General features: G+C 32.7%; 1 protein-coding gene across 2 annotated transcripts in view; it reads right to left on the bottom strand.

Annotated features, from left to right (window-relative positions):
* The window catches only part of ROCK1 (Rho associated coiled-coil containing protein kinase 1), a 129,766-nt gene that overhangs the window by 72,593 nt on the left and 44,742 nt on the right, over positions 1-12,431 (bottom strand). For both annotated transcript variants that reach the window (XM_037508756.2, XM_037508755.2), the window contains exons 3-8: positions 7,627-7,727; positions 6,965-7,102; positions 3,930-4,105; positions 2,963-3,047; positions 1,663-1,807; positions 1,229-1,367 (exon numbers count right to left, since the gene is read on the bottom strand). In XM_037508756.2, the coding sequence (XP_037364653.2) occupies positions 1,229-1,367; positions 1,663-1,807; positions 2,963-3,047; positions 3,930-4,105; positions 6,965-7,102; positions 7,627-7,727 (784 nt within the window). The remainder of the gene's footprint in view (positions 1-1,228; positions 1,368-1,662; positions 1,808-2,962; positions 3,048-3,929; positions 4,106-6,964; positions 7,103-7,626; positions 7,728-12,431) is intronic.

Raw genomic sequence — 12,431 nt, 5'->3', positions numbered from 1 at the left:
GCACCTCCGGCCCATACCCCAGTTTTTGTATGCATAAATAAGTCTTTAAAAATAAAATAAAATGTATTGGAACAGAAGTTAGCTAGAGTTACTGTGGTAGTCACTTAATGATACAAATATCAAATCATTATGTTGTAAACCTGAAACTAATAGTGTTATATATCAGTTATATGTTAATTATACCTCGATTTAATTAAATTAATTACTTTTAAAAAAGGAAATTGATCAACAAATCTAAATAGGAGAAACACAAATGAGGACTGCCCATGTATTAAAGTCATAATGAAAATAAATAATAAAATGAATTTTAATTATAATTAGATGTCACTTGATTAGCAATGAGACCAACAGAGTTTGGGCAAATAATATAGACGCATATGGTCTGTGAATTCTGGTCCCACATGTCCTTTAATACAGACATTCAAATATAAATAAAGCCCCATTTCATAAAATAAATTTATCAGTAAAATTTCCATTTTATAGTCTATTATTTTTGACCAATCAAAAATCAATGACATCTAACTCTTGACATTATGACAAAATCAAGAGCTTTAAAGGAACAAGTTATTGATACCTGTCCTCATCAGAGAGCATGGAGATAAAATGTCTAAAATATGTGGCTACGAAGCTGATTTGGAAATAGAAACTCAATGTCCTTTGTTCTCTAGTTAGCTTATAAACAATAAGAACACTTTGACTTCCAATTTTTTTTAATGAGTTAAAAGATAAGTTGCTTTAGTATAATATGACATTTTTTCAAGAAACCTTTACTGATTCTCCCAGACTGGAGTAGGAAACCACTCTGGTTCTGTGGCACACATTACTTAACTCAGAATACTTATCTCTCAGTATGATAAATATCTGATTTGCTTGTTTGTTTCTCCCAAAGGACTATGAGACAGTGGAGAATAGGGACTACGTGTCTTGTTCATTTCTGTATCGTGAGCACCTAAAGCACTGTGTGTGTGTGTGTGTGTATCAGGATATAAGCAGGATATATATATATATATATATATATATATATTTATATATATTTATTTATTTATTTAGATAGCCCTTACATGAAAATGTAAATTTGATATACACATTTCAGACATTGTAAGGACACACTGAAAATTAACACAAGTTAATTTTAATTAAAATGAATCTCAAATTGAAATATTTAAAAGTATTAAACCTCCCAAAATATTTAAATAAAGAGGTGAGTTAATATTAAGACTATATTTACCTGTCAGTAAGGAAGGCACAAATAATATTTTTTGCTTCTTTTGATATGTCATTATCATCGGGAAAGGTAAGTGAATTTTTATGGTTCATAATCTTACTGTAAGTTCCAACCAAAGAATCAGCATAAAAAGGTGTATCACCTAAAAAATCAATAGGAAATGTAAAGGCAAAACAAGATACAGTTTTAAAACTCAGTTTCAAAGGAAAAGAGTTAATGTTATCTGTTTAAAGAGCATTAAATATTCATTAAACTAAAAGCACACATTTAATAAATAAAAAAAAGCAACACAACACAAAATTGCTCTAAGCCTTTAAATAGCTTTTGAAAACACAAAGGAAATTTACATCAGTTTGCTTCCTACAAACAAAATAAGTACTCTCAATGTTATTGGAAGAAGCCAAGTGGTAAGTTTTGGGAAACCATGCTTTACTCACCTACAAGCATTTCATATAAAAATACCCCAACTGACCACCAGTCACATTCTCGTCCATAATAACCATCACCACCTTGAGATTTTAATACTTCAGGGGAAATATAATCAGGTGTTCCAACTGCTGTATCACATCGTACCATACCTTCCTAAGAAGGGGCAGATCAAAATTTGAATTAGGATATAAAGTTTCATTTATTTTAAATTATTTTCTTCTTAATACTACCTCTAAATGTTTGGATAAAATATATAAAAACCTAATGCAAACTTGCCAAAAATTAACAAAGAGTTTAATCATATATACATTTTACATATGCAATATATTCATAACTATGTGTGTGTGTTATGGATATATTAATGATTCTTATTTCGTAATAATTAACACTCATCAGAAAGTCACACTGCCACCATTTATTACTGTCCCAGTTTGGGCAACATTATGATCTCATCTTAATAGCAGAGAACAGTGTACAAGCCCATGCAAAGAGATTGTGTGCCTGGTGGGATGAATCATTTGACACCATTAATAAATAAATGGTAATTTTGGTTTTGCTGCTGGAAGTCAATTGATTCAACCATGTTAAAAATTTCAAAGAGAACAAAGAATTGACCATGCAAATAAAAAAATGATGATGTGTATGAGAAAAAATATAATCATTAAACCCAATGAATTTCTATCTAATATGCATTTTAACACTCTCCAAAAGCAGAAAAATGATACAATATTGTTAGTTATTGATTATATATTTGTTAATTATAATGCAACATAATTATAATTAAATTTCCACACAAAAACTCTTATGTTTCCTTCTAACCAATTAATTTCCTTTTAAAATAATAATGCAACTTCATGGAGATTATTCTGAAATTATAACTTTCAAAGAACATAAACTGTTTCAATTGAATATAAAATAGTCTACTTGCTCCTTCAGATAAGTATATGCTATTTATTACATAAACAGTAGGACAGGTATTTTAAGGTTGACTCCTAAAATAAGTAGTAAGATCTTCCAGATACTAGTAAAAGGCTGAAGTAAAACACTTAAAAATATACATAATACTGAAATCTCACTTTTATGAAAGTCTAATTTAACATTGGTTATTATTTGTGAAATTAATAGACAGGAAAAAGTCATGTAACACATTACTAATACAACATTGAAGCAATGGCATCTATTTCAACAAATAAAACATTTCACATCAATTCTGTACTAGTCAAGCTATGATTAGTAAATTCCTACAGTGTTTTCTAAAAAGCATCTAGTGGGAATTGAAAAAAATAAATTAAAATCTAATTATTTAACCTTATTCATCTTCATACAAGTACCAAAATCTGCTAACTTCAAATGTCCAGATTTATCCAGCAGCATATTATCAGGTTTCACATCTCTGAGGGGGCGGAAAAAAACAGGAGAGTATTACTGAAACAGATTTTACTGAAACAGATTAGACACTGATAAAAATTAGACGAGGTGCTTATAGTAGGTCATGTATCCTCTATCTAGATAAAGCCATCTTTGAGCTACTTAGTGCTCTCGAGCCATATTTATAAATTAAACTTCATCAGGGAAACTCCTTCATATATACTGCATCAGAAGTCATATGTTCTCTGTCCTTTTAAGTACTTCAATTATTCCAGAGGAAAATCCAATCATTGAGAATAACCACACACACAAAAAAAAAAAACATTAAAAAGTAATATAAAGGCACAAAATAGAAAAGTACATGATAACCCCAGGACAGGGTTAAGTCATTTTATTATTTGTATCCCTGGCACTTAGCACAGCAACTATGCAATGGATTCTACTGGTATTTGCAAACAAATGAAATTATTCTTCTAATGAATAAATATGACCTATTCACTAATCAGAAACAAATATATATTTTAAATGTATATAAAAAATAAATCAAAAGCAAATTTTGTATATAAAATTTAATAGTCTGGCACAGTCACTAGAAAACTAGCTTATAATATTTACTTTTTACACTTGATCTTAGCCAAAAGGCCAAGAAGCTATAATTTTTACTGTTTAGAATACCAGATAAAAGCTATATAACCATATTAAGGGATAATAAATAAAACAAAATATCAACATTAATCAACTGTCAAAACTATGAATTTCAAAATTTTAAATTGTGAAATACCATTTAGAGCATATGGGAGGAGAGTAAGTGGATTTAGAGTCTGAAATACTAATCAAATAAGGTTTTAAGTACTTTTCAGCTTCACTTTTCAACAAATGAAAAAACTTAAAGCATTTTTATCTTTACCTATGAATAAAGCCCATGGAATGGATTGCATCCAATGCAAGAACTACTTCTGCAGTATAGAATCGTGCCCACTTTTCAGGCACATCATAGTTGCTCATTAAGTTTACAAGATCTCCACCAGGCATGTATTCCATCACCATATAAAGATAACGATCATCTTGAAACGCATAAAAAAGCTACAAAAATACAAAACCAAACTATGATTAAGCAAAATTATTTTATTACAGAATTGGCAAAAATACTAATGTAGAATTTAATTAACATAATCAAACTGCAGTAATGTTAAGTACACTTAAAAAAGAAACACAAAACATTAATACCACAAAGACCTTTGCATATGCAAATGAACTAATAACGTAGTTAACTCTAAAATTTTTCTATCTATACCTTTCTATATGAGTTGAAATTTTTAACTGAAAATTTAATTACAATAATTTCAATAAAGAATATACAAGTCTTGGGCCTCCCCGGTGGCACAGCGGTTGAGCGCTGGGTTGCAAAGCTGCCAGCAGCCTCTGCAGAGCTGGTTCAATGCCCGGCTGCTCCCCAGCCACCGGAGGAGGGTCCCACATGACACGCAGACCTCTCCTGCCGCCCGCTGCTCCCCACAGCAGTGTACTCCGGTCCTTCTGCCTGCTCTGCTCCCCGCTCTGGCTCTGGTGAATTCTCTCACCCTCCCTCGCTTCTGACTGTACCCAGTGCTTGTATAAATAAATAAAAATAAAAAAAAAAACTTTAAAAAAAAATTAAAAAAAAAAAGAATATACAAGTCTCCTAAGCAAAGACATAATGTAGTTCTAATTTAAACGTGCAATAGTGCATTTTATTTTTCAATGTATATCAACACCACAATTCTCAAGAAGTCTAATATTGGAGTACAGTTTCAGGGGTCCCTTATTTGCTGTGTGACTGGGCAATTTACTTAACCTGCCTAAGTTTTTGCAACCTAACTACAATCCCTTTAAAATGTAAAGATGTCTTCTTGACTTTCATAACTTCTGCTCAATTAGCATCTGGAAAACTGGCAATTAGCAAATGTTTAATAAATGTTTAATGAATAAAATGACAAAACAAAAATTAACATTTATTAATCTTTAATTTTACTTTTTAAATTTAATTTTATGTATATTTTACATCATTCTTTTTGTATAATGTATGCTTTCTCCTCTCGGGTGTAGTCCCCACAATATTAATCTTTAATTTTAATTTTAATCTTTAGTAAGAATTAACTACTTTTCAGCTTAAAGAACCTAAGATTAGTTTCAAAGATTAGCAAATATTGAAAGAACTTAGTACAAAAGATTCTCAAAAAACAATAGCAGTCAGGAGGAGGAGCAATACAGTCAACAAAGCCGGAAAAGGTTAGCAGTCAGAGGCAAAGCAAAAGGAGTCAAGTCCATTGATTATGAAGTTGGCAAGAACACCAGGGATAAATATATGGGACTAAGGTTGAAGTTAAAAGACAAGCAACTTTACAAAATGACATTTTAATTAAACTGAAAAAAATTAGAACTAAAATAAGCCCTGAAGAAAATAACTAATTTACCTAGATATCTTGAAAGACATCTTAGAATTTTCCTTTCACGTTTCATTTTTTCCAACAGAGTTCAATGCTTTTAATTATACATTTAGCTATTTTAATTAAAAATGTATTTTGGAGAAGGATTACAAATTCAAGTATCATCTCATGACTATCCTAGATTGAACTGTACAATTTATAATTTGGGCACTATAAATAAATGATGTCAGCATTCTACCCTAGTTACAAGAAAATGTAGCTTCAAGTACCTAAATTGCAAGTTTAACCCTAAAAATAACAACTGTGTCTTTTACTCTACAGAACACTGAATATTATCTATATAAGTAATTAATTGTGATTCCCAGTCCCACCCTCTACCTATACAAAGAAAACATTCAATAATATCTGAATCTAAACACATTTTTGGTTATTTAACTAGTATGTGGGGTAGGGACAGCTGCTACTAACATCACTTGGACAGAAGTCAGGGATATTACTGAATATTCTATAATGCACAGGATAGCCTCTGACAACAAAAGACTATCCGATCCTAAAAGCTAATAGTAATGAGCCTGAGAAACCCTGGCCTACACAGTTGACAAAAACAGAGCTGACATTTTAAGTATAAAGTCTTATTATGCAATACATAGCTGTAAATTTTCTGTATCTTTTTTATCTGAACTATTAGTACACTTACTTAGAATAATCTTCATTATAAACTATAAGTAAATCACAAAATACATGCTAGAAATTTAGAAATAGTCTAACAATAGTTTTTCCTTTTTTTTAAACAAAGGACTTTACGTCTCCATACAAATTCTTACATAAAGACTCCAATATCTAAAACAGATTTGAAAAAACAAAACACAAGGAGTTGTTCTAGTTGAAGCAGAAATAGAAAACCTAGAATTATACCTACCCAAATTCCTTCAACCCAAGTTCCAAGACTTCACCTGAAGTATCTCTACAATTGACTAATTTAAGCCAACTTTAACATTTATGAGGAAGGAAACAGGCTCAGAGAAGGTAAAGAACTGGGCCACTGTTTCATAGGCCTCTGGCAGTCAACACTAGGACTTAACTACCGACTTCTAGTGTATTTTTTTTTTCACTGAAAAACTTACAGCCCATACAATATTTGAAGGCAAAACTAACTCACTTTTCCCTTAATTTCTCCCATTCCTTCCTCTCTAAAAAATGAGAAAGACAAAATAAAGATTTCATATTTGGGAAAAAATTAAACTTCAACTATTAAATAAAAGTATCTACCTAGAGTATAATCAAATGACTTCTAAAATCAGAGCAGATTGACTTTTTAATATTTAAATTCTATAGAAACATGAATAATTTTGCTTTGACCTTATTTTCCTGCTAGAGATGATTCAGTACAATTTTATGATTTAAAAAGTAATGGCCTATTAGTAATTGCTATTACTGTCCTAAAAAACAAGGTAAGATCTCAAATATATTTAATTACAAACAAGTACAGCAATAACGAAATGGTAGCAAATCATACCTGAACAACCCAAGGACTATTAGCAAAAGCCATGATGTCCCTTTCTTCCCAGAAAAAAGCAGAATCGGATCTCTTAATCATTTCAAATTTGCTGAGAAGTTTCATAGCATATACCTTCCTGGTGGATTTATGCCTTACCTTTAAAATTGAAAACAGAAAATAATGAACCTTTCATTAACACTGAAAGCACGAATTTCCAAAAAAAAATTTACTAAATGATTTTAAGACCTTGTTAAATAATTCTGCATTATTGCTCAAGCTATTTTTATTTTTTTCTCTTACAATTAATTATCCAAAATTGGTAATAACAAGGCTTTAATAGCCAGAAGTAAACAACATTAGGGAAAAAAATCTTAACTTTCACTCCCTGCTTTGTATGTTGCTTCCTACTTATAAAACTTACTATGACATAACATTTCAGACAGTCTGTTCACAATAAAGATTTGTGCTATTTGAAATAACTTTTCTCCCTATGGACGTCTGAGTAAAATATGCCGTATTACTGCCATTTGGCTCTAGGCTTTCACATCCTTAGAAAACAATGTCTCAAGCAATTTAAAGTAACAATTTTATAAATATGATACTCTCCCTAAAAATATGTCAAACACACAAATGGATTTTTTAATTTCAAAAAGATTTTTAATCTCATTAAAATAACCTACCAATTGAACTTCTCCAAATGCACCTCTACCAATCACCTTCACTACTTCATAATCTTCAGCTTTCATTCGTAAATCTCTAATTTTATTTATTGTGTCTTTATCTGTATGAAAAGAAAAGTTTATAATATTAAATCACTGAAACAACTTATTTTACATTCAAGTTTTTGAGACACAATGAAAACAAAGAAATCATTATTAATATATAAGTATGCAACGTCATAAAATAGAGAAATGGCTAATGGACTAAGAATTGCTTTAAGTATATTCTGGAATGAATTCACTATAGCTTTTAAAATGTTTTCACTGAAGTCGGACTTAATAGAATGTTTTACAAAACAAATGCTATGCTATACTACACACGCACTGTGGATAATTAATTAGTTCTGTTATTTTAAGTGCACATCAAATTTGAATTTAGGGATCATTGGTTGGTATTTTAGATTAATGAAATAAAATTTTCTTTTTATAAATTCAATTTCGAAGATCTTTTAAAAAGGTATAAACATATCAAAAGGCAAACATGAATTATATACTTAAGTCACAAAATTTCACTAATTAAACCTAGATTTTTCAACTTAAAATACACAGTGGGAATCACTACAATTATTTATATAAAACTGTCATGCTACAAACTACAATAATTTACAAACCCTCACTGGATAGATATTCTAATTCCTAATTTGGTCATAGATTAAAATAGGGCTATTTTAATCCACATGGGTCAACATTGGCATGAGATTACATGGAAAAGCCTCACATTTCAGAGTTGTACAAAATACAGAACAGCTATTAAACTTTTAGTTCTAGTTTCTAATAAAAGCTGCATATAATACTTTTGTCTTTCTTTTAAAATGTACATTTAAACTCAAGTGTTGGCATACATTAAGAGCAATAAAAACATGTAACAGAGAGCAAATTTTCACAGAGGTGTAACATAAGTACATTCATTTTTTGGCTATGTATCTACTACTGCAGGAATTATCAGAGAGATGTAAACAATAATCTGCTACACAAATATCTACTTTGCAGGATCTCACTGTAGATCATAAAGATAACTTTAAAACAGTAATTGCTTTTAAGGAGTTCAAACAAGGAAACGAAAGAGTAAAAAAAAAAAAAAAAATTAAAAAAAACACAATAAGGGAGATTAGCACAAGTTTTTAAAGTACTAAGGAGGACACCTAACCCAAGGGAGGAAGGTGGCTAAAAGCATACAGAGTTTTCTTTCTAGAGATGATACTTGCTGAAAGTAGTCTAAAATGAAGAAAAAGGTCAGTCTAGCGTGGAAAAGAGAGTAAGACAGACAATGGGCAATGTAAGTAAGTCATAGCACAGATGAACTGTCGGTCAGAAATTACAAATTATTTAATCATCAAAAATCCTTTTCACAGTAAATTTAAAACAGCTCAATAGGTAAAATGGATAAAAGTACTTTGCTCCATGAGGGTATTGGTGATAAGGAGTGTTGGAGAGGGGTTGGACCCTCATCTACCTTTATTCTTCCATAATGGAGCCTTTGAGAAGCCTGTAGGATTCATATGGAATTGAGAAGCACAATTTGAATACTACCACATATTGGAAGTCATGAAAGGCAATAAGGCAGATAAGCAAAAGTTACATTTCAGCTAAACTACTCTGGGGAATATGTAAAAGATGAACTCAATAAGGGTTAGACTGGAGGCAGGAGATAATTTTAAAAATATTGTAATACTCCAGATAAAGAGTTTAAAAGTACTGAACCAGGATAATGTGTTATTTAACAGACTGTGAAGATGAGAAAGAATCCCTGGCTTTGGTTATAGGAGGCTCAGAGTCATAAACAGGCTACAAAGTTTGTAGTTCGAGCTCAGAAAATATATCTGCTGCAAATTTGTGTGGGAATGGAGTTCTTGCTTCCTGTTTTAATTCCTAACAGCACAGGAAGTATAGTAAGCAGTTTGATATTACTTATAATTCAAACATTAGTTGTCAAAAAATTAAGTTTTGCATAAAAAGGAAAATGTTTTTCCTTTTATTTTTTTAAATTTGAAGTTGAATTCATTAAGAAACATTAAATCTGAAGCAAAAATTAATTTTCAAAGTCTGTTAAACCAGTTATTAAGAGTAGCCCTTGTGGCTGCTAGCTCTCTGGCAGGGGCACTGGCAGGACTTGCCTGGTCACAGCAAGCATGGTGGGGAGACAGGTCTGCAGTCAGGTAGTTGCCCACTCCTTACCCCCATGGAACACCACAATGTTCGCACAATTTCACAATGAGAGTTGAAAATGGCTCTTCTTGTTAGAAAAAACCTTCATAATAGTCTTTGTCCTAGTCTACTCATACTGCCATACAAAATACCACAGACTACATAGCTTGAACAACAGCCATTCACTTCCTCAGTTCTAGAGGCTGGAATTCCCAGATAAAGGGCAGGCATGTTTGGTTTCTGGTATGGTCTTTCTTCCTGGCTTCTTGGGAGGAACAGGACTTTAATCCTATCACTAATCCTATCTTTATCAGAATGGTACCCTTAGGATCTCTTTCAACCTGAATTGCGTATTGGCCTTATCTCCAAACACAGTCATACAGTGGGTTAGGACTTCAATAAATGAAGCAGAGGGTAGACAACAATTTAGTTCATAAAACTACTCAGATAACAGTAAAAGGTTACCCTCTGCTGTATGCTACAATTAAATTGGGATGCTCAGTTTCAGTTTCTGACAAAAATTTCCAGAATTGATGGCTAAGTCCATGAGAATTATGTTTGCCATTCACACCAGTTCAATGAACACATGATAGACGCAACTACTTTCTACAAAGTACCTGCTGATGCATAACACAATAAATACCTTTAAAATCTATGTTTTCACAAGCTTTTTAAGTTTGTCAACTAAGCCTTTTTCTAAACCATATATAATTTTCATTACCACCACTTCAAACACATCTTTGACTCTACTTCAAACACATCTTAGACTAATTCAAATTGTACTTAGTGTTTTCTCAACGTCTTTGCATATACCAGTTCCACGCAGACTGTACACAGAAGGTAATTCTTTAGTAACTTCAAATTTAGCATTGACTCCTCAGTAAAAGAGTCAAAAAAAATCACTCTCAGTTGTTTGTCTTGTTTTTCAATTGACAATTGATAAAACAACTCAAACTCTATTGTGTCCCAAAATGATAACATTCAGAGTGCCCTTTTCTTCCCCTTTTTGACACCATGGGTATAAAACGGTAGTAAGAGATAAAATGTGGTATGGTGATACACATAGTACACTAGTGAGTTCTAACTGTGTCACTGTGATTCATTTATAGTTTGTTAAGCAGCAGTGTGAAGAAAGGACAATACCATGGATAATTTCTATCATAACTGCTCAACTCAGCTGTTGTAGCACAAAAGCGGCCTTTGATAACATATAAACGTTATAAGCATGGCCATGTCCCAATAAAAATATTTACTGACATTGGACTCTAAATTGCTTATTATTTTCACATTATGAAATACTGTTTCTCAGCTGACATTTTTTTTTTTTTAATAGAGGCATGTTTTATTTATTTATTTATTTGTTTGTTTGTTTTGGTTATACATGCACTGGGTATAGTCAGAAGCGCGGGAGGGTGAGAGAATTCACCAGAGCCAGAGCAGGGAGCAGAGCAGGCGGAGGGACCAAAGTACACTGCTGAAGGGAGCAGCGGGCGGCAGGAGAGGTCTGCGCGCCATGTGTGACCCTGCTCTGGTGGCTGGGGAGCAGCCGGGAATCGAACCGGCGCCGCAGAGGCCGCGGGCAGCTTCACAACCCAGCGCTCAACCACTGCGCCACCGGGGAGGCCCTCAGCTGACATTTTAATCAATCGTTTGAAAATGCAAAAAGCCTTACAGTCCATGAGCCATTTAATAAGAAGTAAGTCAAGACTTGGTTTGTGGGCTATACTTTATCAAGCCCTGTTTTAAGAGAAACTGAGCTTCCCTGTGAAGGCCAGTGACCCTGGTTTTACACCACTGGCTCCGAATGTAGAATAGGTGAACTCCACTGCTATCACTACAAACCCAGCCTAAATCTGTCAGCTTTGATTTTCATGTTATTGTGGTTTTGTAATCTGTCAGGTCATCACATCTCATTGCTACCAAATATTAGTTCCTGGTTTACTGACCATCACTCTAATATTCTCCTATTGTAATTCTTTTATTTTTTAAATATTTATTTGCCTTTATTACTTGTTTTACATCTATTGTAAATTTTTATTTCAATCCATGCACTGATCATTTTTACAACAACTTTTGGGAAAGAAATCTTGTCAAGAATCTAGCAATTTTTATTGCTATATTGTTTAAATTTTAATAAGGTAACATTAATTTATAACATTATTTGAGTTTCTAGTGCAAAACAATATAATTTGAGATGTATATATACACACTACATCATTATTCCATCAAGTCTACTTTCCATCACCATACACTGGACTTCCTTTGCCCATTCCACCCCTACCCCAACTCTCTTTCCCTTTGGTAATCGCTAATCTGTTTTCTGTATCTAAGAGTTTGCTTTTGCTTTATTTGCTCTTTTTCTTTTTTTTTTTTTTTTTTTTTTTTTTAAGATTCATTTATTTATACATGCACTGGATACAGTCAGAAGCGTGGGAGGGTGAGAGAATTCACCAGAGCCAGAGTGGGGAGCAGAGCAGGCAGAAGGACCGAAGTACACTGCTGAGGGGAGCAGCGGGCAGCAGGAGAGGTCTGCGTGCCATGTGGGACCCTCCTCCGGTGCCCGGGGAGCAGCCGGGAACGAACCGGCGCTGCAGAGGCTGCGGGCAGCTTCGCAACCCAGT

This window comes from Talpa occidentalis, unplaced genomic scaffold, assembly GCF_014898055.3.
Source record: "Talpa occidentalis isolate TD23 unplaced genomic scaffold, MPIMG_talOcc4v2.1 talOcc4.13, whole genome shotgun sequence".
Lineage (NCBI taxonomy): Eukaryota > Metazoa > Chordata > Mammalia > Eulipotyphla > Talpidae > Talpa > Talpa occidentalis.
The sequence above is the reverse complement of the archived record's forward strand: the minus strand, read 5'-3'. Positions and strand labels throughout refer to the sequence as shown.